This window comes from Pseudophryne corroboree, chromosome 4 (assembly GCF_028390025.1).
Source record: "Pseudophryne corroboree isolate aPseCor3 chromosome 4, aPseCor3.hap2, whole genome shotgun sequence".
In the NCBI taxonomy this organism is placed as follows: domain Eukaryota; kingdom Metazoa; phylum Chordata; class Amphibia; order Anura; family Myobatrachidae; genus Pseudophryne; species Pseudophryne corroboree.
In genome coordinates, this window is record NC_086447.1 from 495,751,704 (window position 1) to 495,779,485 (window position 27,782).

At 42.5% G+C, this 27,782-nt stretch overlaps 1 protein-coding gene across 1 annotated transcript; it reads left to right on the plus strand.

The window, feature by feature from the left end:
* Positions 1–525: 525 nt before the first annotated feature.
* Positions 526–27,782, plus strand: CCN6 (cellular communication network factor 6; the record flags this gene model as incomplete). Its single annotated transcript, XM_063919696.1, has 5 exons — positions 526–534; positions 5,314–5,602; positions 13,819–14,061; positions 24,407–24,600; positions 27,409–27,782. Coding segments are annotated over 5 exons (1,017 nt in total), but the record flags the coding sequence as incomplete, so codon positions are not given.

Below are 27,782 nucleotides of genomic sequence, written 5' to 3' on the forward strand. Positions count from 1 at the left end.
CTAAAGCCAGAAAGCTCCCCATTAAAATGCATACATTGGCTTGCCATAATATTCCTTTAATCTGGGACACCTATGATTTACACAGGTTCAAGCCTGCATGTCACATGGTTTTAATCAGCCACAGAAGCTGTGTATATCATAGGTGTCCGGGATTAAAGGGATATTATGGTAATCCTATGCATACATTAAGGGGCCAATGCAAAGTTGAATACAAGTAAGATTTGGCAACGGATATTTTGTGTTTCTACACTGATTTCTTACAATGGGGTTAGGGCTGGTGTACAGCAAGTGTGCCCTGACAATGATGAAGACTTTGAAACCAAATATAAGGGATATGGGGGGTCATTCCGAGTTGATCGCTTGCTAGCAGTTTTTAGCAGCCGTGCAAACGCTAAGCCGCCTCCCACTGGGAGTGTATTTTAGCTTAGCAGAAGACACAAACGAAAGAATCGCAGAGCGGCTACAAAAAAATTATGTGCAGTTTCAGAGTAGCTTCAGACCTACTCAGCGCTTGTGATAACTTCAGACTATTCAGTTCCTGTTTTGACGTCACGAACACGCCCTGCATTCGCCCAGCCATGCCTGCGTTTTTTCCTGGCACGCCTGCGTTTTTTCGAACACTCCCTGAAAACAGTCAGTTGACACCCAGAAACGCCCTCTTCCTGTCAATCACTCTGCGGCCAGAGGTTCGACTGAAATGCTTCGCTAGACCTTGTGTGAAACTACATCGTTCGTTGTAATAGTATGACACGCGTGCGCATTGCTCCGCATACGCAGAAGTGCCTTTTTTTGCCTGATCATTTCACAGTGACCGAAAACAGCTAGCGATCAATTCGGAATGACCCCCATGGTGTGTACACACGGTGAGATTTTTTCTTATGATTTTGACTATATAGTCAAAATCGTAAGAAAGGTTTGTGCAGATCGCAAGGTGAGTCACCTTGCGATCCCGATTCGATGCCGATGCGTGGTCCCGCGTGGTCAGCATCACAAGAATAGATAGACTGTGCAGGCAAGTAAATTTTGACTCTCTCTATAGAAGAGATAGTCAAAATTGACACTTAGCCAAAATCACACATAGTCAGTATCGCAAGCACATTCATTATGTGCTTGCGATACTGAATATGTACCAACCTAGCCCATGTCGCAAAGTGAGAATCGGGCATAACCCGAATCTCACCATGTGTATGGGCCAATAGTTGCATAGATGCGTACAATCAGGGATGTAAATAGGGGTATGCGAGCAGTGCCATAGCATAGCGCACATGGATGCTACAAGGAATGCTCCTTGCATGCATCATGCAGCCTGTGGAGCTGCCCAGAGTGTCCTTAGGACACTCTGGGAAGTGTTCTACTTCCAAGAACCATTTGCCCACCACATTAAGCGTGTCATCATGGGTTCAGGAGGTAGGGGCCGGCACAAGGCACACTGCTGCCCTGTTACGGTGCTGTGTACAGCTCTGTGAAGGGGCGAACCTAAGCACTTTTATCCATGCACTCACTGCATACTACACGTGTAATTAGGGATGGCTTGCGTTCAACTCTGCAGCGTCACCTATATGTGCATAAATTATGTTAACTTAATATTTGATTATGTGTGATCATTTTACTAATTGGTAATATTTTACACTTGTTTAAATATTATCAATCTTAAGATTTGCACAAAAACTGAATATGTTATAAAATGACGAGATTCTTCTTTTAAAAGCTAGTACAGTTATTATAGATTTCATATTTGTTGACATTAGCTCACTAATATACTGTAACTGAAAGAAATGGAGTTTAGCCTACCCAATTTGTCAGTCATGCTTTTAACCTAATGCTGAAAGCTGACATTATTCATTCTGATCAGGGGAAGAGAGGTGAATGGGTTGTAGAACTTCTTGCTCTGAGAAATCAACAGCCGGGAATATCCGTATGAGTTTGGTAATAGCGGAAGTTTTGTTTGTAGCAGATACATTCAGGAAATGTAATAGGGTCCGAGTTTGCAGAGGTTCGGGACTTAAGCCGAGATTGCGCCTTGGTTTTGCCCTGTAAATGATTGCCACTTTTTAAAGTAGATTCCAAACGAAGAAAAAATCCGCACAGATCATATGGGTCATATATTCATTTCAATCAGTTACTTCCCATTGTTTATAGTCAAAAACAGTTCTTAGAAGAAATTGTTAGTATTAATCATTAGTTTGGGGGTGCTCCCTGGAATAAATTAATCATATTAGAACACAAAAAGAAAAAGTATTCCACATTGGGGCACTCATCTGTAACAGTTACAGATGAGTGCCCCAATGTGGAATACTTTTTTTTTTTGTGTTCTAACACTTTTTAAAGTAGCAATAAACCATAATTGTCTGCAGGGAAAGTCCAAGTGGTTAGTGCATGGGGCATCATCATAGCCCCATACCCTTGCCTGCAATAATACAACTGCATCATCATGTGGGAGGGCCACAATGAGATGATGTGTACCATCGGGGACTATGGGGGTCATTCCGAGTTGATCGCTCACTAGCTAGTTTTAGCAGCCGTGCAAATGCTATGCCGCCGCCCACTGGGGAGTGTATTTTAGCTTAGCAGAAGTGCGAATGCTTGTGCAGCCGAGCTCTGCAAAAACAGTTTGTGCAGTTCCTGAGTAGCTCTGAACCTACTCAGCCCTTGCGATCACTTCAGCCAATTCGTATCCGGATTTGACGTCATACACCCCCCAGCGAACGCCCAGCCACGCCTGTATTTTTTCATACATGCCTGCATTTTTGCAAACACTCCCTGAAAACAGTCAGTTGACACCCAGAAAAGCCCACTTCCTGTCAATCTTCTTGCGGCTGCCAGTGCGACTGAAAACTTTGCTACAACCTGTGCACAACCACAAAGAGCTTTGTACCTGTATGACAAGCGTGTGCACTGCGGCCCATACGCATGCGCAGAAATGCAGATTTTTCACCTGATCGCTGCACTGTGAAAATCGGCAGCGAGCGATCAACTTGGAATGACCCACTATAGCTGCATGATAGTGTGAATCACATCCACTCACAGAGGAGGTGAGACCTGATGGCACAATTTGCTTTATCAAGTCCATAAACACTTCACAAACAAGTGGAGCATGATATAGAATGATCGCCTTCTCTCCTCAGTGTAGAAGAAATTCCGTGCATTCCCAACATTGCAGGAGAGTAAGCCAGCATGAATGTAACATAAATGACATAAAGTAGGCTATTTAAAAACAAATACACACAAACATTATAAATAAAATATATTATATGTGTGTGTGGTACAAAATGTCGTCCTTCAAAAGATCAACATGGTATGAATGCTGACATTCATGTTGATATAGATGTTATGTTAACATGTCAAATATCTATATAACAATGGGCCTAATTCAGAGTTGATCGCAGCAGCAAATTTGTTAGCTAATGGGCAAAACTATGGTGGTCATTCCGAGTTGTTCACTCGCTAGCTACTTTTAGCATCAATGCAAAAGCAAAGCCGCCGCCCTCTGGGAGTGTATCTTAGCATAACAGAATTGCGAACGAAAGATTAGCAATTCTGCTGTTAAGTATTTCTTTGCAGTTTCTGAGTAGCTCCAGACCTACTCCTAGATTGCGATCACCTCAGTCCGTTTAGTTCCTGGTTTGACGTCACAAACACGCCCAGCGTCCGTCCAGCCACTCCCCCGTTTCTCCAGCCACTCCTGCGTTTTCTGCTGGCACGCCTGTGTTTTTTAGCACACTCCCGGAAAACGCTCAGTTACCACCCAGAAACACCCACTTCCTGTCAATCATTCTCCGATCAACAGAGCGACTGAAAAGCTTAGTTCGCCCGTGAGTAAAATAGCATAGTTTTGTGTAAAATTGCTTAGTGCGTGTGCCCTGCGGCGCATACGCATGCGCAGAACTGCCGGATTTTAGCCTATTAGCAATTCTGCTAAAAATAGCAGCGAGCGAACAACTTCGAATGACCACCCATGTGCACTGCAGGGATGGCAGATATAACATGTGCACAGAAAGTTAGATTGGGTGGGGTGTGTTCAAACTGAAATCTAAATTGCAGTGTAAAAATCAGTCAGTATTTACCCTGCACAGAAACAATATAACCCACCCAAATCTAACTCTCTCTGCACATGTTATATTTGCCCCCCCCCCCAGCAGTGCACATGGTTTTGCCCAACTGCTAACAAATTTGTTGCTACGATCAACTCTGAATTACCCCCAATGTCAACATATATATATAATGTCGACATTACCAGAATGTTAGCACCATAAATGTCGACAGTTGGCATGCAGACACAGCCTTCTCAGGTGATAGCCCTAAGCCTAACCTAACCCTAACGGTAACTCTAATATGCTTTGTCATCATTTTGTCTGTCAACACTCACAATGTGAACTGTTAACGTTATGTTCAGGTCAAGATTCAGACCATGTCGACATTCTGAATGTTGACATCATGGGCCTGATTCAGATGTGGTTGGAGGGAGCATCGCTGCTGCTTACTTGGAAGCAGCTGCGATGCTCAGATATGGTAATGCAGCAGGAGGCATCTGATATACAGTATGTAGACGCCTCCTGCATGCATTTGTGATCCAGTGCTGCGTTCTAGGGTGCAGCATCAGATTACTTGCGAAACCATGAGCTGGCTCAGTGACCCATGAGGTCACTAAAGCCAGCCGCACTAGCTGCTTCCAAGAGGCCAGGGAATCTCAGTCAGAAGACATAGATCATGGCTTCAGCACTCCCACAAAATGGAGGTGTGAAAGGCTGCCATCACCGCCCCCTGACGGCTGCAGACTGTCAATCACTTCACATTTGCAGTTGTAGTGCATCCGACAACGCAGGATCTGTACTGCAAAGTACCGAACATCAGTACTTTGCGAATGTTGCCACAGATATGTTGGGACCTGAATAGAACCTATGACTTCACACCATTTATATTGTATTTCATTTTATGTGGGTTTTTTTTTTTGCAAATATTTTTCAATTTACTTTACATAAGTTTTAATGTTTAATATGCATGGCCCTGGTTTTGTTAATGCCATCCTGAGATGTAGAGGTACTTGTACCTCCTCTGTCTTCTCCGTCTTTCTCAAGCAATGGCAATATATTATTTGACACAATATCAAAATGTGGCTGGTAAAATAACTATTCTCTGCAATATGGTTCTCTGCCATTTCACAGACAGACCTACTTAATCTCGTTGTGATGATATTGGCCAGGAGGAAAGTAACTAAGGAAATATTAAATATCAGTTAAGTTTTTTCTATCTAAAGTACATGTATTGTTTAATCAAAGTGTTGTCCATATTCTCATATAGTGCCATTTGTTCCAGTTTCTTTCTAGTGCTGAAGAGACTGTAAATTCAGTGATGACTGGGGACACAGCAGCAGAGACAGCGGTTTTTCAGCGCAAAGAGTTTTGTCACTGGCCATGTAAATGCTCGCGTAAGCGCACATGTCCGGTGGGAGTAAGTCTGGTCAAGGATGGCTGTGGATGTTGTAAAATCTGTGCTAAACAGCTGGGGGACACTTGTAATGAAGCAGATGTTTGTGATCACCATAGAGGTCTATATTGTGACTATTCCACTGATTCACCTAAATTTGAAGTTGGAATTTGTAAATGTAAGTAACTTCCTAAGTCTTTTTCTATTTGGATTTTAAGTAATGAACTCTGGTGTGGATGTTTCTTGGGGCTTCCAATAGTGGTTGTAATTGTGGTGACAAAGCTATTGGCAGGGTTGGACTGGCCCACAGGCATACAGGGGAAACCACTCTTGGGCTCTAATGCCTAGGGGGCCCACCTACTTCTCTAGGGATCAGGTTCCAGACTGTAAACTTTAATTATACATTATACATATGTTAACTTATCCTGCACAGGACTATGGTACATTTCTGGTACAGGTTGAGTATCCCATATCCAAAATGCTTGGCACCAGAAGTATTTTGGATATCGGATTTTTCCGTATTTTGGAATAATTGCATACCATAATGAGATATCATGGCGATGGGACGTAAGTCTAAGCACAGAATTTATTTATGTTTCATATACACCTTATACACACAGCATGAAGGTAATTTTAGCCAATATTTTTAATAACTTTGTGCATTAAACAAAGTGTGTGTACATTCACACAAATCATTTATGTTTCATATACACCATATACACACAGTCTGAAGGTCACTTAATATAATATTTTTAATACCTTAGTGTATTAAACAAAGTTTGTGTACATTGAGCCATCGGAAAACAAAGATTTCACTATCTCACTCTCACTCAAAAAATTCCGTATTTCGGAATATTCCGTATTTCGGAATATTTGGATATGGGATACTCAACCTGTATTAATGTTGTACATTATCATGCATGCACTAGTAATATTTGCATTATATATTTATCATGGGGCCCAGACCATGTACCTCAACTAGAGACTGACCTCACGCCTAAACATGGGCCCTTACCACTGCATTCCCCCTGTGGGCCCTTCATGACCCAGTCCGTCACTTGCTATTGGTCTACACAGCCACTTTTCCTATCAATCAATAGGGTCTCCTGGTATATAGTAAACTAATTTGAATTATAGTATACAGGTTGAGTATCCCATATCCAAATATTCCGAATTACGGAATATTCCGAAATACGGACTTTTTTGAGTGAGAGTGAGATAGTGAAACCTTTGTTTTTTGATGGCTCAGTGTACACAAACTTTGTTTAATACACAAAGTTATTAAAAATATTGTATTAAATGACCTTCAGGCTGTGTGTATAAGGTGTATATGAAACATAAATGAATTGTGTGACTGTAGACCACACTTTGTTTAATGCACAAATTTAAAAAAAATATTGGCTAAAATTGACTTCAGGCTGTGTGTATAAGGTGTATATGTAACATAAATGCATTCTGTGCTTAGATTTAGGTCCCATCACCATGATATCTCATTATGGTATGCAATTATTCCAAAATACGGAAAAATCCCATATCCAAAATACCTCTGGTCCCAAGCATTTTGGATAAGGGAGACTCAACCTGTATTAGTATTATAACCCACTATTGGTTAGTGCATTTGTACAACAGATTTGTAAATCAATTACCAGGGTTTTTATAATGATTGTAATTTTATTTACATAGAGCCACCATTCTACACAGTGCTGTACAAAGAATATTTGTCATTCATAGCAGTTCTTGCCCCACTGGAACTTATAGTGGGAATTCCCTAACACACGATAAATGATCTTGATACCCTTGTCTTAGACTGACTAGTTTAGTCTCTGCTGTGGTGATGATCCTATGTGGATCATCAAAAGCATGAGGATCATCAAAATGGAAGAGAATACAGGGGAAGTGAACTTAGAGAGTATCCAGTTTCTCCAAATAAGGGGTAGGCTAAGCCAAAGCTGGCCCTTTATACAAGGTTACCATTAGGCCAACTTTGAAAGCATCTGAATGGTAAGTTCTGGGACACATTTGGAACACTAAGGGGGTATACTATTAGTAGCGAAAACACAGTTTCTCGATACAAAGTAGGTTTTTATCACAAATCGCGAAACCCCCTATCCAATTGTCTGTGAAAACAGACCCGTGGTAATTCTCCATAGCTTTTTCCACAAATTGGTTTTCACCACCTCTGAGCAGGTGAGAAGTTGGTTTACAGTAAATCTCTATTTATTTAATTAATTATTTTTAATTAGCCAATAATGTCAACATGTCATTTTTTCGGATGAAAAGGTGCACAATGATGAAGATTGGGGTACAAGTTGTGGGACATATATATTGGGGTGCTTTATGAGTGGGACGAGTGTTTTTAGGCCTGCAGGTGGGAGTAATCTTTTTTTTTTTTTACATTGTATTGAAAGTTGCTTAAAATGACCCAAATATATTGTTTATCCATTTTCATGTACCCCAATTTAATTTGAGCACTTTTTTGCTGAAAAACTATTACTTTCTAACTTTGTTCACTTTAAAAAAAAATGCATATAACAGCCATTTGACCCAATTTAACTACCATAAATATTTTTGTTATGGCCACTAATACACTTCTATACTATTATCCTATATTAAAAAACCCAACAAGGTACCAAGTACCTCCTGGCACCAATTAAGAAGCTAAGTATAAAATACTAGTTTGCCTGCAGCTCTCTAATACAAAAGGGACTACTGCGCCCTTAAAACCAAAGAACAAGAAAAAAGTCTAGAAAGTGCTAACAAACTAAAATTAAAAAGATTTTTTAATATTTTATATATTTATCATAATACATGTAATAAGATGACTGTGAATAGTTTTCTTTGTACTTTTACTAATTGTTTATGTGTATGTATTGTATCTTTTGAACAAATAATAGGGGGAAATTAATAATTGCCTTCAAAAACCAGCTATAAAGGTTTACAGACAGATATCTATTTTTGTTTTATGATAACTATATAAAAAATAAAAAATCTTTTTAGTTTGTTAGCACTTTCTAGACTTTTTTTCTTGTAATCCTATATTAGTTTAGCTTTTTTGTGGGTACAGGCAGATATCCCCATTTTCCCCTACGCTTTTCATAGTTTTTTTTCTGCTAGAATTATTGAGCAAATCCTGTGTTTTGCATTTCTCCCGTGTTGGCGGCACTTTTACATGATAGGTGTGAAATTTTGTCCTGTAATAAATCGCCTCATTTTCACAGCTAATAGGATAACGGACGAAAAATTACATTGGGGACTAAACTGATGAACATGAAAATTACCGTACTTTGATCTCCATTTAAATGCTACTGCTAGTTGTATAATGGGTTCAAGTGCACAATGGGAAGCATCAGTGGTAAAGCCAAGACTCAGCCAGTGGAGCTTGTGCTCCAGATGCCTATTTCGGCCAGGACACAGAACATTAGCCCTCTAACAGACCTCAGCTTTGAGAGGTAGAACAGAGTCAGGAGGAGGTGGTACTGAGCAGAAAGGGGATTAGAGCCACGGGCAATATCAAAGAGGCAGGAGGAGGCAATTCCCACTGCTCATCACCCTTGGCTTCTCCTCTTTGCCTCATCTGAGCTGGGTCCTACCTCCAACCCTAGCCCTGATGTCAGCCGACCTGGGTTGCACGGATTAAGCATCAGTAACACAGGAGGAGAGAACATGGTGGCAGTGTCTGTGCTGGACAAAAAATGGACCAGTGATAATAAAATAAATATATATTTTAAATACCCACCAATATGGCAAAATTAAGTAGTTAAAACACAATATAAAAATTATATATGTTTAATATCTACACCACAAACATATTAGAGAATTTCTAATCAGAAAAAAACATTTTCCGTATGCATACATAAAAACAGCACTTTCAGTAAATTCATCTATCTTACGCTGTAATAAAATTTATATTGAATGTTGATGAAGCACCACTTTAAGTTCAATAAGATAATAAAATGTGAGCACTGCATCCAAATGTTGAAATAGTCTGTGGAGCTACAAGTTCCATAATAGTGTGGATAGTTGCATGAGCTCAATACAGTTTACACAGGATCCATTATAGATTCTCCAAATCAACAGTCCGGCTTTGTGTAGTTAATTACCCCTTTTAGATACTGTATAGTATTTGCCGTTAGCACTGCGGCACCGCTCTCCACTCCAGACTTGGGTAAGTATACTGCCACTGCTGAAGCGTGCTCCGGGCTCAACTCTCATAACTGTGTCCGTGTTGCTGAGAGGAGACCTAAGCCAGAGCCTGGTCTGAAACGCTTGTGACTGAGAGCCAGGGCTGCCATTAAAAAATTGTGGGACCTGGGACAAGCAAATAGGCAGGGCAGGGCACAAGCAAATAGGCCGGGCCCCCTTGCCCCCCATTGTGATTCTCATGGGGGAAGGGGAGTGAGAGCAATGGAGGGAAAATGTAGAGAAGGAATTGATGCAAGAGAGAGAGAGAAGGAATAGTGGAAGACTGGAGAGAGAGAGATGAGGAATTGGGTGAGGCAGGGTGAGAGTGGAGGAATAAGTGGTAATGGGAGAGAGAGAGAGAGAATAAATAGAGAGAGAAAAAATACTGTAAATAGGAGAGAGATATGGAGGAGGAAAAGAAAGAAAGAAAGAAAGAAAGAAAGAAAGAAAGAAAGAAAGAAAGAAAGAAAGAGGAAAATAAGAGAGAGAAAGGAGGAATAGAGGGGGTGGGAGAGAGAAAAGGTAGAGGGGAAATGAGAGCGAGAGAGAGAGAGGAATAGAGGGGGTGGGAGAAAGATAGAAGGAATATGGGAAATGAGTGAGAGAGTAAGATGGAGAGAGAGAGAGAGAGAGAAGGAATATGTGGAAATGGAAGAGAGAGAGGATGCATAGGGTTGAACATGGCAGATATAGAGAGTGTGTATAAGAAAGAGAGAGAGAGAGAGAGAGAGCGTCCTGACACAGCCCTGATTAGAATACAGCAGACAAGTACTTAGCTTGGTTGGGGGGCTGAGGTGGTGGTTCTGGTTGCATTGTTTTCCTTTTGACCCAGTCATACTCTTTAGATACACATTTTGATTGGTCGACCTCCTCCTCTCCTCACAGACATCGTCCCACTTCCCTGCAGCACTCCTCTTCTCCTGTCCTGAGCAGCAGTTTTCACTGAGAGCTGCATCAGGCATCATTTACACTAGTCTGGTCCTAGGTGGTTGGGACATGTAGTTTTGTGCAGTTGCTTGCTGCACAGCATGGGGCCAGATTGCAGGGGCATAACCATTACCTCATGGGTCTGGAAAGACTCTCATGGGTCCGGTAGGGGTCTATTGTATTTCACTCTAATAGTTGTAGGACCACGGCTGGCCCCCCTTCTCTCTCTGGACCCAGGACTCCATTCCCGACAGTCTCCCCCTGATGGTGGCCCTGCTAAGAGGAGCTTGAGCGGTGAGTCTGTTGAGGTCATACCTGACTGCTGAGACACTGCATTCCAATGAGGGACACCACTGTGGCATAATGTGAATAACGGGCACTACTGTGTGGTAACGTAAATTGTGGGTGTGCTCTCATGATTTCCAGGTAAGATAGGATATCGGAAGGAAAGTACTATGTCTCGTACATTACTATAAAGGTCAGGCAGAGAAGCTGAAATTGTGGGACCTGAGGGACAGGCTTGCTATGAGGTACATCCAAGTTTCAGGGACGTGCGGTGCTGGCACCAGAGCCAAATTTACACACAATATATGAGCCAAAACGTACATCTGGGCATTATACACAGGTGCAGCAGTATAAACTCCTGGAGATTTGGTGAGTTTTGATTAGAGATGTGCGGAAAAGATAGGCAGTGGAAGCGCTGCCTCACCTAGACATAGACTTTTTACTCCAGAGTTTTGGCTATAAAAAGGATTAGAGTAATGCAAAGAAAATATTTCAAACATATTCTTTATATTTTTCATATACTGCAGAGGCGGCCAAAATGTCGATCTCTATCTACTGGTAGCTCCCGGAGCTCCTGCGGGTAGATCGTGACCATTTGCCGGCTCTGAGCGTTCCTAGTGATGCACTGCGCGGGTGTGCGGATGATGTCATGACGTCAGCCGCAACCCGCGATGTGAGGAGCCTGTGTGCCTGTTGGATCCTGTTAGATCCAGTCAGTGACAGCGGGAACTGGGACTCAGGAGCAGGCACAGTGTGACAGCGGGGGAGCCAGCCAGCATGAAGCAAGCCAGCCAGAATGAGTTCTTCCCAGGCCAGCCAGCAGGGAGCCACTGAGTTATTTGAGCCAGCCAGCGGGGAGCCTCTGAAGCAAGCCAGCCAGCCAGCGTGAGTTCTTCCCAGGCCAGCCAGTGGGGAGCTACTGAGTTATTTGAGCCAGCCAGCAGGGAGCCTCTGACGCAAGCCAGCCAGCATGAGTTCTTCACAGGCCAGCCAGCGAGGAGCTACTGAAGCCGACCAGCGTGAGTTCTCCACAGGGGTGTGTTATGCACTGGGGGGGCGGGGTGAGGCGAGTCTGCACAAGGGGGGCATCTGCACATGGGGGGATATGTTCACAGCGGGCTGTTCTGCAATGGGAGTGGAAAGGGGGGTATTCTGCACATGGGTGTATCTGTACAAAGGAGGGGGGATCTGCATAGAGGGGGATGTTGCACATCGAGCTGTTCTGCACAGGGATAGGGAGGACGTGTTCTGCACAGGGGGAGGGGTATTGCTAGATTGTGTTTATTGATATTAATGTATTTTTTTGTAATGTGGACATTGCTATTGGTGCTGTAACTTAATGTTGTCATTACTAATGTTATTTTTAAATGTGTGCGTTATTATTGGTGTTGTTATTTGATGGCATCATTATTAATGTTATTTTAAATGTGTGCATTATAATTGGTGATGTTATTTGAAGGCATTATTATTAATGCTATTTTAAATGTGTGCGTTATTATTGTTGATGTTATTTGACGGCATCATTATTAATGCTATTTTAAATGTGCGCGTTATTAGTGGTGATTTTATTTGATAGCATCATTATTAATGCTATTTTAAATGTGCGCGTTATTATTGGTGATTTTATTTGATAGCATCATTATTAATGCTATTTTTAAATGTGAGCGTTATTATTGGTGTTATTTGATGCCGGTAGAGCACTGGTAAGTAAGTGAACAAAAAGTAGATCCCAGGTCCCAAAAGTCCGGCCACCCCTGCACAGTCAAAACTCTGGTACAAATGTTAGTATGAGAGGAAAGAATCTGCCTCACCCCACTGCACGTCACTACCAACTTTATATAATAATTTAATTTGCTTTGTCAGTTTTTATTTTAGCTTTCCCTGGTTTGGCCACAGAGAGATTATTCAGCGAAGTTACTGTGTCTGTGAGGTGGTAAGAGGTTGAAGATGAAGTAGGCCACATAGACCTAAAAAAGTTTGCATACTTGAGAGCTGGTAAAGGCCGGTTTTCTTTCCTAGCTTGCTTTCCAGAAGGAAATAATTTACAAGGGAGCCGGCTTAGCCTTTTGTCTTATTAGATTACATCTATGTCCTTTATTACTGTTGCTTCAGTTGCGCTTGTATGATAACTTTTTGTATATATATTTTTAAACAAAATATAAAATGAAAAAGATTATCATGAATCTCAGCAGCTACAACATAATGGGGGGCTGTACTGCACCAAGATCCACCTTAACTGAAGCAAGCATGAGGTTTTTGGTTGCATCAGTGACGTGCGGTGGGGTGAGGCAGAGCCTTTCCTGTCATACTTACCTTTAAACCAGAATTTTGTCTGAATAAAGTATATGAAAAATACTAATAATTTGTTTAAAATATCTTTTTTGCATTATTCTAATAATTTTTATAGGCCAAACTCTGGCGTAAAAAGTCTATGGCAGGTGAGGCAGTGCCTATCTTTTCAACACATCTCTGATCAAACCTCACCAAATTTCCAGGAGTTTATCCTGCTGCACCTGTGTATAATGCCCACATGTACGCTTTGGCTCATATATTGCATGGGATTCTGGCTCTGGGGTTAGCCAGTGCCTCCTGAGCTATTTAGCTCACCGCACGTCCCTGGGTTGCATCAGTCGCAAAGTGTCATGGAAATGACCTTAAAATATTGGCAAGTATGTTATGTGTGCATACACTAGGTTAGGGAGCTTTTTTTTTTTTTTTAATGGTGGCCATGAAAAGCTCAAACTATAAGTCATGTCCAGTGCATAACAACTATTGTACAGTATTTTGAAATAATAAAAGTGTGTGGCCTAAAGAATTCCAACTTTGGTGGAATTGTCATGAAAATGGGGTCAGAGATAGAATGCCTCCCCAGAAAGATAGAGAGAAAGTTTTAATAAACTGCATATATATACACAGTGACAGGAGAATATTATAATTCTGATGTGCTGTCAATTCTATAATACATGCCAGTAACTGATATGTAGATGTTTGATCTTGTAGATATATTTGCTGTCGGATGTGAACTCAATGGTGTCCTTTATCAAAATGGCCAGTCTTTTCAGCCAAGTCCATTTTACACATGTCTTTGCGTAAGTGATACAATCGGATGCACCCCATTACTCAATTTCAAGCAAGATGGAAGCAGGTGTGCAGAGCCCACAGATGTCACCAAGAAGAAATCTGAGCTGTCAAACTGCGCTCTCGAGAAGGACCCTGCTACGTCAGATTATAAATTTATACCTGGTATGCTACAAATATTTCCTTTCTGTGTTCATTCCTTACAATGCCAAAGCCACAATGTCAATACACAGATGTAAACTTAACTGTGAACATTTAATCAATATTCAAATTGTAAACAATTATCAGTATTATTATAACATAACTATTTAAAGACACACAAACCCATTGTTTTCAAGCTTACCCACATGATTTCTCTAAAAAGTTTATAAATAAGTGAAGAGGCGAGTGGATGAATATCTTATGTAACATTTTTCAGAAAAATTAGTTTTTTTTGGATAAAGGAGTTATGCCCTATGGATCATAGTAACAATGTTATTTTAAATGTTGGTAGTATATTTACTGATATATGTTGTGGATAAAAGTGCAATGTTTAGTTCTTTACTTCTAATTTATCTTTAACTGTAAATTTCTCAGTTTCTTCTGAACGCAATGTAACACATTCATCCGCTCGGCTCTTCAAATATGTACAAAAGGGATTTCAGTACTTTCTGTGACTTTGCCTACTGCAGACCGCAGTAAAACAGGCAATTAGAAGCTTTTTGAGTGTGCTGAAAAGTCCCTGTAATGAGTTATGTCCTTCTGCAGCCCAAAGGCAAATAGCGAACATCCCCCTACTATAGCCTTCCGAAGTTCCGCATCTCTTAAATCTCATTCTCTGGTCTTTGCATGTGAGTTTATAATACGTGTATTCATGCTTCTAGCCCGCACAGGCAGAAACTGCATACGCATGTTGTGTACTTTCTGAAACTACCCCTATTATACTGCAATAAATGTCTGGGGTTTTTATTATGTGTCGATTAAGTAGGTAACTTGCAATATGAAATGCTTTATGGGTTATGTCCTTTTATTGTTATTAGCCCTCTTTAGTATGGAAATATAATTTTAGTTACAATATTTGGAAATATTCTCCATCTCAATATTACTGTATATGATGCAAGTTAGGAATAGGCCTGAGGTGGTTATACTTTGTGATCAGAGTATATCAATTTAAGTTGTTTTGCCATATTTTATTGCCTAAAAATATGTGTTTTCTGGCTGAGTGACCAGAGCTAGCTGGACTGATGCTGGTGTGAGAACACATAGGTGTACTGTGTTTTTGGCATCCTTTAGGTTTTATACGTGGATTCAGTTTGATTTACTGGCGGCTGGTATACCGGCTGTCAATATACCAACACCGGCATCCAGTATGCCGACATCGGGGCGGGCACAAAAAGTCCCCTTGTGGGCTCGCTGTGCTTGCCATGCTCCGGGCTCAGTCGTGAACACCCGCGAGTGGGATTAGTCCTGTAGCACCAGTATTCTGGCTGGCGCCATTGCTGGCTCGCAGGATTTTGGCATCCGTATCCTGACCACCAGGATCCAGACAGCCAGCAATTAAACGGATCCCGTATACATAGAGCTTTTGGCTTTCTTTGTTTTCAGTTAATGACCTGTTTCATGATTGCGCTGTAGATTTTTTTTATATGTATCTATATCAGATTTCAGTAATTTGTTTTTGTTCCCTTATGGTACCAATTTTTGCTTACAAATGTATGAATTTTGGTGGAGAAGAAGGATTCTGCACTAGGGGCCTTATTCAGATCCTATCACAGCTGCTGAGACCATACAGACGGGCACTTTTCGGCCATCTGTGCACACGCAGCAGCTGCAGCTCGCATGTGCAAACAATCATGATCCAGGGGCGGAGATGCAGCATTGGGGGGGTGAGGGGGGGGGGGGGGGAGTGCACCAGGAAATGCAGACATTTCATGGCCATTTTTTCAGGGTCGGCCGATGACATCGCCTGTGTTTACAGCTACTGGAAACATGGCGACAGGGGTCAATCTTTATTTGAGGTTTTTGCGATGCGATCACAATTGAATTGTGATTGCATCGCGGACCGGAGCCACACATGCTGGGTGGCCTTGCCCTGTGCTGAGCATGCAATTTTAGCAAAATCTGCAACCAACTCTGAATAACCCCCTATCACCAATATGTATAAAAAGCATATTGAGTGAGATGAAACAAAGCTATGATGGTAAAGATCACTAATACATGTAGCAATGATAATGAGGGTTGGTGGTGCTCTCTGGAGTCACATGACATTTTCACTTGTGGCAAAAGAGAGGATTTCCTTTTGGGACACTTTTAGTTATATATATATATATATATATATATATATATATATATTTACATGAAGAAAGGTTGTAGTTTAAAATATAAATTTTATTAAATAACCATTATAGGACAAACATGTGAAGTAAACTTTACATATAAAGCTTATGCAGCATATTGTAGACAAGAATGTGCCCTCTTATTGCGGAAGCTGCGCAATAGAAAAAGATCAGTCCTTAAAACATATTTCCCATGCAGGCTTATGGGAACAGTTTAGGTGACATTTAAAAAAAAATGATCATGTCTTTGAATTATAAAGTATTGCCCTATTGGGTTAATGACACAATTACTGTGGGAGGATAGCTGGTTTCCTGCATGTCTATAGGGGGGTACACACGGAGAGGTCCGTGTTTAAAATCTAAGCAATCTGACTAGATTGCTTAGATTTTAAGCACGGATCTGCCGTGTGTATGCCCCCCAGCGATAGCGATGCGCGGCCCCGCACATCGCTATCGCCGGTGCTAGATTGAGCCTGCATGCAAGCTCAAGCTAGCGGGTCGCTCACTTCAGCGCTGTGTGAAGTGAGCAGCGCCCTCGTTGTCATCCCCCCCTCGCTCAGCACATCACGCTGTGCTGAGCGGGGGGAGAGATGTGTGCTGAGCTGTCTGTGTTAAGATCACTCAGCACACATCTTTCCCATCAGTACTGGCCTTGAAGCATACAGTTAATCAAATGGTAATTAAAGGTAATTAAACACAAAGACACTAATTAAATGTTTAGAGATTTATTAGTAAGTATCAAGTCTACATGAATGGTGTAGGTCTTGTGGGCAGAGCCGTAACAGGGCTGCCAATTGCCCTGTGCCAGACATGCCCCCACCAATGGCGGCACAAGGGAGGTGGGACTGCCAGCCCAATTATGTAACAAAGGGGGTGGGGCCACTGGTGCCTGGCAGCATTGCCTGGAGAGTCCTCAGGACCTCCAGGGGGCTGCAGATACTGACGGATGACTGCCTGGAGCATCGAAAGACACTCCAGACAGCGTTGCAGCACAGATCCTGTTCTAGGCACCCTGCTAGCCAAATGCAGGGGCCGTAGGGCAGTGACGGTGCCACCTGCACTCTGTGGTACGGGACAGCTTGTACATAGCTGCTTCTACTACTTTACCTCAGCTAACACAGAATGTTGCAATGACCGTATACCAATGCAGAGCAGCAGAGAGCATCATTGGTCACTGTGTAATGCAGAGAACATCACGTCGACCACCATATGATGCAAAGAACATCAGTGGCTGCCATATAATGCAGAGAACATCACAGTGACTTCCATATAATGCAGAGAACATCACATTGATCGCCATATAATGCAGAGAACATCACATTGATCGCCATATAATGCAGAGAACATCACAGTGACCGCCATATAATGCAGAGAACATCACATTGATCGCCATATAATGCAGAGAACATCACAGTAACTGTCATATAATGCAGATAACTTCATGGGGACTTCCATATAATGCAGAGAACATCACAGCAACCATTTTAAAATACAGAAAGTTTCAGTGAACATCATATAATTCCGAGAGTATTTTGATCTTACGCCTTACAATTTCATTCTCTAAATAATAATTAACTCTTCTTCAAAAACATTAACTTCTTCAACATCATCCTCTTTATAACCATTACCTTCATAATCCCCTTTATTAATTATTCCCAACATCAAAAAATAATTTAATTCATGTACATTAACTTCCTTACCTACTGTACCTTGGTCTTATTAAAAAAAATATATATAATTAACCCAGATAAACCATTATTCCCTTACCCCATTATTCTTACCGCCTTAAGATATACCCACACACATTCCTATACCCTAGCTTACTTGTTGGTAAACTCATCTGTTCCTCTAGTTGCAGACACAGCAGCATTCAGGAAACAGGCAAGTCCCACCAAGGCAGTAAGGAGGAGAAGACACCAGAATAGAGACAGGGGCTGTTCAGCCTTTTGCTGCAGCACATTACCCCTGGAAGGAGATAACCATATACCTGTCCTCCCCTGGTTTACAGATTTTTCATCCATCTAGATGGCTTCAGGAAACTGGTCGTCGCTCTGGAAGATAGGAGGGGGCTGCTGGGACAGCCAAGTTCTAACTACTTCCATTTCTAACATTGTGCCAGTTGGGACAAGGTTGTCACCTCATGGAAAGAGATACCCTGCTGATAATAAGTTAAAAATAAGAGCAAAAACTCCTTTTGTATAGCTAAATGTAGCTAAGTTTTGGTGCTAAAAATCTGAATGGACTGCTCACCAAACCACAACCTCCAGTTTCTAATACTACTCAAATGACATACATATAATATACCTTATTTATTATCTTTATTATTTAAGGTCTCATTTCACATTTCCATCATTTTTGTGGAGCTGACTCATCGCACATATGAGGCACTCAATAGGATGTGTATATACAGAGGCGTAACTGTTGGTGGCAACGGAGTCAGCTGCCACTGGCCTCCTGCTCTGAAAGGGGGCCACTCTCCTCCCTCCTTAATTGACAGCTGCCGCAATCTTTTTTGTGGCTGACTCCCCCACTAGTCCCTGCACCTTAGGTGTCACAACTGCTTTAATATAGATAGACATTTTATATATGTCATACCCAGGATTAGAACCCACGACGGATACCTTACTGATAGAGCTATTTGCTCCTGTACAGGAAGCATGAGAATTCTAACTATATGAAGTACTTCTTAGACAATTACACGTAACTTCATATGGTTAGAAATTAATTCTCATGCATCCTATGCAAGAGCAGATAGCTCCATCAATAAAGTGCATGTTTCCAGTGTAATAGGTCATGGGTTCTAATCCTGGGTATGACACTTGCAAAATAATTGTCAGAGAAATAATCAGCATTGTGGGTGACTGAGCAGATCTATGTAGTGTCCGCCTGCACACTACATAGATCTGCCAAGCTGCAATGGTTTTCAACTGACAATTTGAACTAATAGCTTCATAGAGTTAGAATCTGAAGGCTTGCTATGCAGGAGTAACCCAGATCATACTATGGGGGTCATTCTGACCCGATCGCACGCTGCAGTTTATTGCAGCGGTGCGATCAGGGTCAGAACTGCACATGCACCGGCGCTGCAGTGCGCCGGCTCATGCCAGACGGCCAAAGGCGTGGCTGGACCGTGCTGGGGGCGGGCCACAGTGGCTGCGTGACATCACACGCAGCCGCTGCGACCACCAACTCCCGGCCAGCCGCAGGAGCTGCGCTGGCCGGGAGTAACTCCACAAGTACAAAAGCACCGCCGCTGTGCAATGCTTTTATACTTATGCGGGGGGGGGGGATGACACACACATATTAAACATAGAAACATAGAATTTGACGGCAGATAAGAACCACTTGGCCCATCTAGTCTGCCCCTTTTTTATTTTATCCTTTAGGCAATCTCAACCCTTTTTTAACCTTAATTCTTTGTAAGGATATTCATATGCCTATCTCAAGCATGTTTAAATTGCCCTACAGTCTTAGCCTCTACCACCTCTGATGGGAGGCTATTCCACTTATCCACTACCCTTTCTGTGAAGTAATTTTTCCTTAAATTTCCCCTGAACCTCCCCCCCTCCAGTCTCAATGTATGTCCTCGAGTTCTAATACTTCTTTTCTTTTGAAGAATGTTTCCATCCTGAACTTTGTTAAGACCCTTGATATATTTGAAAGTTTCTATCATGTCCCCCCTTTCCCTTCTCTCCTCCAAACTATACATGTTAAGATCTTTTAGCCTTTCCGGGTAAGTTTTGTGATGTAGGCCATGCACCATTTTAGTTGCCCTTCTTTGTACACTCTCTAATGTATTTATATCCTTCTGGAGATAGGGTCTCCAGAACTGGACACAGTATTCCAGATGGGGCCGTACCAATTACCTATACAGTGGCATTATCACTTCTTTTTTCCTGCTACTGATTCCTCTCCCTATGCAACCAAGCATCTGACTTGCCTTTCTCATTGCTTTGTTGCATTGCTTTCCTGCCTTCAAGTCACTTGAAATAGTATATGCGGGGCGGGCAATATTTTCCTCTAATGGACAAAACCATGCTGCACTGCGGGAGGGGGGTGGGGGGCCGATACAACATGTGCAGAGAGAGTTAGATTTGGGTGGGTTATATTGTTTCTGTGCAGGGTAAATACTGGCTGCTTTCTTTTTACAATGCAATTTAGATTTCAGTTTGAACACACCGCACCCAAACCTAACTCTCTCTGCACATGTTATATCTGCCCCTCTGCAGTGCACATGGTTTTGCCCATTAGAGGAAGATTTTGCGATCAACCATGAATTAGGCCCAAAGTCCACTGCTGAGCATCAATAGTGTATCCCTGAGGAAATTCTTCAAATGGAATGTGTTGAATGATCCTATTTGCTTAACACGGAAGTACCTGCGATGTTGTGGTAGTCAGCACAACTGCCTTCTCCAATGACTTACTTCCTCAGTCTTCCTAAGTGACACCATTCATAGGAAGTTACAGTGGACAAGATCCAACCTTAGTATCACCAATGAGTCTTGCTTTAGTTTACAAATAATATTGTATAATATTATATGGGTTGAACAAAAGGGATGGTGGTTATAACCAGGATTAAAAAAACCCATTATAATCCTATTAATATCTTTTGGACAATATGTTTGCAAAGTAAATTCCATACACTCGTAATTCTCTTAACACATGCAGGTACATTAAAGGCAGTGAGAAAAGTTGCTTTACCTACTCCACAATTTTTGGGGGATTCATTACTATCTTATGCTTTAACCTATGCCAGCTTTCGCTTTTTCTCATGACAACATGTATTTTGCATATGAAATAACAAGATTATAACATGCCTTTATGTATTGCAGATATATGCTGGGCTTCTAACCTGCTTCCTGCTCTGACATCTTTAAACCAATGTCTACCTTCCAGGTACACCTATAAATCTGGCCAAATATAATCCTACAAGTCCCAACACTTTAATGCATTGCCCTGATGCAATCAACACCAGGGTGGAGTCATCTTATATCATATCCAAAAAGTACCTTTTAAATCATGAATTTGTCTGAGTGTATCTCAGTTTCCATTTGTCTTATATAAGAATAAATTGTGATTTTACTGCAAATCAGTCATATACAACGGACTGCATTGCACTTTAACATAAGCTGTTTTCTTCAGAGTTTCGGCTATGTATCATTATGTATAAACTGGGTTGATGCTCAATGCCAGGAAAAGTTAACATGCCAGGACCATTTTCAAATATATTTATTTGATCATCTGCAATCAATGAGAAATGAATGACCTGTAAACTTATATTAGAAATGCACTCTGGTTGTCCTGAAAGTACCAGGCAGTACCTGCAGTGAAAACTATAAAGGTGAAAAAAAGCATTTATTTTGAAATATTTATGCATATTTTATGATTGCTACTAATGAGATGTCATTGCATTGCAGTTTGCATGTGCAAGTTAAACCATTTGTGCAGCTTGGTATTCAAGCACATTCATTTGGTGCCCCCTTAACGGTACTGTACTGCACTGTATGTAAGGGGTAGGTGCGAATCTGAATATACACCTATTTGCAGAGTATCCTATGTGCTTTGCAATTTGCATGCTTCGGAACCAAGTGTATGCAAGCATAGGGTAATACAGGGGCGTACACATTTCAGTTGTATTTCCATGTAACTGGGCTGTAGCAGCAGTGGCGGAACTAGCGAGCGGTGGGCCCAGGTGCGTCAAAATGCTTTGCTTCCCCCCCCACACACACACACATCCCATCCAAGTCCACCCCCTCACCCCTGGAGAGGATCTGGTGAGGGGGACCTGCTCAGGGCCAGAGAAATGGATACCTAGCAACAGTGCCGTAACTAGACATTTTAGCACTGTGTGCAAGAAACGGCATCGGAGCCCCACCCCTGCATGCAAAACAGGGGCAGTGCGCGCCGTAGGCGCGCGCAAAAATACATAGTGGCGTGGCTTCGTGGGGAAGGGGTGTGGCCACAAAATAATACCAATTCATAAAACGGTGCACAGTAGTCTCCATTATTCAAATTACGCCGTACAGTAGCACCACTACACCAGGTAGAGACCCTTTTACACCTTACAGCGGACAGATTCCTCTTTTTACACATTACGGCAGACAGCGTCCCCTTTTTATACATTACGGCAGACAGCGTCCCCCTTTTTACACATTACGGCAGACAGTGTGCACTTTTTACACATAACGGCAGACAGCGTCCCCTTTTTACACATAACGGCAGACAGCGTGCCCTTGTTACACATAGCGGCAGACAGCGTGCCTTTGTTAAACATAACGGCAGACAGCGTCCCCCTTTTTACACATTACGGCAGACAGCGTCCCCTTTTTACACATAACGGCAGACAGCGTCCCCTTTTTACACATTACGGCAGACAGCGTGCCCTTGTTACACATTACGGCAGACAGCGTCCCCTTTTTACACATTACGGCAGACAACGTGCCCTTGTTACACATTACGGCAGACAGCGTCCCCCTTTTACACATAGCGGCAGGCAGAATCCCCATTTTTACACATAGCGGCAGGCAGTCCCCCATTTTTACACATTGTGGCAGGCAGATTCCCCCTTTTTACACATTGCGGCAGGCAGATTCCCCCTTTTTACACATTGCGGCAGGCAGATTCCCCCTTTGTACACATTGCGTCAGGCAGATTCCCCCTTTTTACACATTGCGGCAGGCAGATTCCCCATTTTTACACATTGCGGCAGGCAGATTCCCCCTTTTTACACATTACGGCAGGCAGATTCCCCCTTTTTACACATTGCGGCAGGCAGATTCCCCCTTTTTACACATTGCGTCAGGCAGATTCCCCCTTTTTACACATTGCGGCAGGCAGATTCCCCATTTTTACACATTGCGGCAGGCAGATTCCCCCTTTTTACACATTACGGCAGGCAGATTCCCCCTTTTTACACATTGCGGCAGGCAGATTCCCCCTTTTTACACATTGCGGCAGGCAGTCCCCCATTTTTACACATAGCGGCAGGCAGAAGAAAGAAAGAAAGAAAGAAAGAAAGAAAGAAAGAAAGAACTATACTTACCCTCTTCGCTGGCTCAGGCTCCTCCGTGCAGCTTCTGACGATTCCCGGGCAGGAGGGAAGGAGGAGGAGGGAGGTGGAGGAGGGATCCGCAGCAGCGCTGTGTTATTGGTGGAGGCGATGCTGCTCCTCTGCTTCACTATAGGCTGTTCTCGGAAGACAGCCTATAGTGAAGCAAAGAGCAGCAGCAGCAGCAGTGCCTCCACCAGTAGTAAAGCGCTGCTGCGGCTCCCTCCTTCACCTCCCTCCTCCTCCTTCCCCCGTACCGCTGCTCCTCTCCTCTCTCCGGGTGGCTGTGCGCTGCGGGCAGCGGTTGCCCGCAGCGCACAGCGGCATGTAATGAGTCAGTTTGACTCATTACATGCTTTGGGCCCCTGGACAGAGGCGGGCCCCAGTGCAACGCATTGTTTGCACTGGCGGTAGTTCCGCCTCTGTGTAGCAGGTATTCTCACAGTAACAGAGTTCAGAGAGGGGGTATTGATGGAATTGGGGTCTGTGCAGATTTCTCCAGAAGAGATAATACATTCCTGTTTTCAGGTGAGTCTTTGTAACAAAGATAGGGCTGGCGCAAATGCATGCTGATGATGACGAGTAACAAACCAAGCATACGGATATCGGGGGTCATGCCGACCCAATAGCTCGCTGCAGTTTATCGCGTAAAGCCGCCATTTAGGGGGTGCGGTCCGGCCAACGCAGGCGTGGCTGGACCGCTGGGGGGTGGGCGCGGTATCTGCGTGACATCACACACAGCCAATGCGACCCGGGGCAGCGAAGAGGTTCTCTTGCCAGCCGCAGGAGCTGCGCTGGCCGGGAGTTACTCAAGTGCAAAAGCATTGCCGCTGTGCGATGCTTTCGCATTTCTGTGGGGGGGCGGCACTGACATGCGGGATGTACTAGCCCTGTGCTGGGCATCCCCCTGCATGGCTGAGTGCCTGATCGTAGCTGTGCTAAATTTAGCACAGCTACGATCAACTCGGAATAACCCCCATCGTCTGTCAGCTTGCAAAGACATAGAACTCGGCATATTGTGCATTAGAATGTATTTCTATGCCTGCATCTGTAGCTGCATTGTGTTCAGCTGTGCATCATTAATAGTTATTTTATTGGAGAAATAATGCCTTTTTATATGTAATAATCATACTATACTGTATTCCAGTGTACAAGATTTTGCCACTTGTTTGGAAAAAAAAATGTCTTGTTCAAGCAACTCAATGGAGCCCGTGCTCAAAAACGTGTGACATGGGGATATCTATACGTGTAACTAATGAAAACAGCAAGTGTGAAATGAGAAAGGACAGAAGACTCTGTCTCCTCCGCCCATGTAATGCTACTCTAGTTAGCAGTGTGAAGGTAAGCTAATGTGGATTTAAAATCATTCACTTTCTAGAATTTTTATGGTTTTTATAAAAAAAATAAAAATCATTACATATAAACAGTAAGGGCCGGATATAATGACGCCCGAGTTCGGCGGCCGTGCAGTGTTTTCTTAAAGGGGCAATCACTTACAAAGCATGGTTTTGCCTTGTAAGTGATGGCCCCTTTAAAAAAAAGTCTGAGTTTGGCGGGCCATTTGTTTACTATTCACATCTTATGTGAATGCATATACTAGTATGCATGTCATAGAATCCCTTAGTACAAATCAGTAAATCATGACCCTGCTTTAGTGCTGGAAGGAAGTCCATTTGCATCAGGCAAACTTTTTTTTTTTTACTGTGCTAGCGTCTGTAGCCGCCGTGGTCATGCCCCCATTTGGCCGCCTCCGCCCATCGTTTGCGCCGCCTCTGCCCTGGAAATGGAGTGTTGCCACCCCACCCCCCCACCACCACCTCTGCCTGATTAAGGCAGAGGTGATCGCATTTTCTGGCCCCCCCCCCCCCCCCCCCCACACACACACACAGAAAGTGCGGTTGCATGCGCCCTTATCTTTTTCTCAATATTTGAGGTTGTTTCACACACTGTGAACCAACCTCAAATAGGCCAATTGTCAACAACAATATTGATCCATGGTGTAAACCATAGTATACCTTTTGTCCCATCTAAAATACAAGCTTTATCTGTAACAATTATTATTTCTGTGACATTTTCACAGATGAAGCATTGTCACACAATGTCCTGCACTGTAAGCTTGACATAATAGAAGAGGAAATGATTGATATCCTCCTCTGATTTTTTTATGGAGTAAACAATGTAATACAGGTTGAGTATCCCATATCCAAATATTCCGAAATACGGAATATTCCGAAATACGGAATTTTTTGAGTGAGCGTGAGGTAGTGAAACCTTTGTTTTTTGATGGCTCAATGTACACAAACTTTGCTTAATACACAAAGTTATTAAAAATATTGTATTAAATGACCTTTAGGCTGTGTGTATAAGGTGTATATGAAACATAAATGAATTGTGTGAATGTACACACACTTTGTTTAATGCACAAAGTTATAAAAAATATTGGCTAAAATGACCTTCAGGCTGTGTGTATAAGGTGTATATGAAACATAAATGCATTCTGTGCTTAGATTTAGGCCCCATCACCATGATATCTCATTATGGTAGAAAATTATTCCAAAATACGGAAAAATCCCATATCCAAAATACCTCTGGTCCCAAGCATTTTGGATAAGGGAGACTCAACCTGTAGTATTGTAAACCATTGTTATCATATATCTATAAACATTCTCATATATACATACTTGCTTACTCAGCCGGTTCATCCGTCAGACTCCCGAATCTAAGGTGGCTCTCTTAGATACCCGGAAGGCTAAGCAAGTTTCCTGGAGGCCAACTGTGCTCCTGCAGTCACACAATTTCCAAGTGAACTGGGTGGTCTGGGACAGCTTGATGGTACAATTTGAACTGATCTGTGGTCCTGCTGCCCACTTTGCAATGTCGCAGTACTGTATAGTGGGGGAGAGGGCCACAATGATGCGATCAGTGCAAAACTCCCCTCGTCCCACCCACTAGCCTGTGCCACATCACCCCCTGGCCACCCGCCAAACAGTAGGCATGTATGCATACAGCTATTATATCCACTCAATAACTAGTCTGATAGGGATACCGCTTTTAGAGTCATATGCAGCTCCATTTGCAGCTGAGTGGGTATAACTGAGCGGCATTTGGGTGTTTGCACATATGGTAAATGTGCTGAGTGTGTGGAGATGAAATTGCCAGCTATTCAGAGTGAAGCGTATGCCAAGACTGGGCTGATTTTAGATGGATCATTTACACCAAAGACAGGGCTGATGCAAATGCTTGCTGATGGTGATACTTTTCACAAATGGCTGTACTGTATAGGCAGTAACAAATTTCCCACTAGGCACTTGAGGTATGTGCCTAGGGGTGGCACTTGGATGCTTGTGTTGGTACGGTCAGCCTAAAATGTACCAGCAACTGCAACATATTTGCACTGTACTGTTCCATATGCCATCTTGAATGGAATATAAATGGGTAGGGCATGCACATACAGCCCCTGTAAGCTGTCCTACTTAGTAAATATGTATACATAATAAAAATGTTATAGTTTTTTTATTGTTTTTATTAAATTGGTTATCATCAAATGAGGGTTTATTACCAATCAATAAAAATAATAAAATTAGGCAGGCGGGGGCAGCCTTTACTGTTGTGCTTAGGGGCGCCCTCACCCCTAAATCCGCCCCTGTGTATAGGGGTTGCAAGGATGCTGCCAACCAGTGGTGAATTTTACCTATGAGCTGCAGGACTGCACCCCCCCAGGTAAAAACCGCCACCTCAGCTTACATTGCCTTATTTATCAATGTTCCATTATACAGAATGATATGATAGTTTATTGTGCATGGTAAGTCAAATGGTATAGTATTTGATTCTTACTATTAATACTTACTGCTGTTTACTCCAGAACAATAGGAAGAACTGAGTGCACACGACATACAGAGGGCTACTAGAGCATATGCAGAACTGCACTGCGGTATTCTTGTTCGGAAATGCAGCTATCCTACTGACTTTGTCTGGGACTAACTAGAGACAACTTTGTAAATTTAGAAGATTTGCTCTTTTGTCAATTAAGCTGCAGCCCCTATGGTTTATATCATACAATGTTACTTTACTGGCACTATAATTGAATGTAGCACATGTACATTTTATAAACAGCAGTACAGACTTAAACAATCCTTTATCATTTTACAGATTCCGAAAGGGAAAACCTGCCAGCCTACCTTCCGTGATCCTCAACCTGTTCAGCTGAGTTTATCTCAGTGTTCCACGGTGCAAAGTTATCAGCCCATTTACTGTGGAGTGTGTACAGATCGAAGATGCTGCATTCCAAACAAATCTAAAATGATAATGGTCCAATTCCATTGTCCAAATGAGGGCGCGTTCACCTGGAAAATGATGTGGATCACATCTTGTGTTTGCCAAAAGACTTGCACTGACCCAGGAGACATATTTGCTCACCTTAAAATCTTGTGAATGACTTCATAATGTTAATGCTGCCGGTAGATTTGACACTGAAATTGTAGTATGTAATAAAAAAATCAGGGACCAGAAAATGAAATGTTATA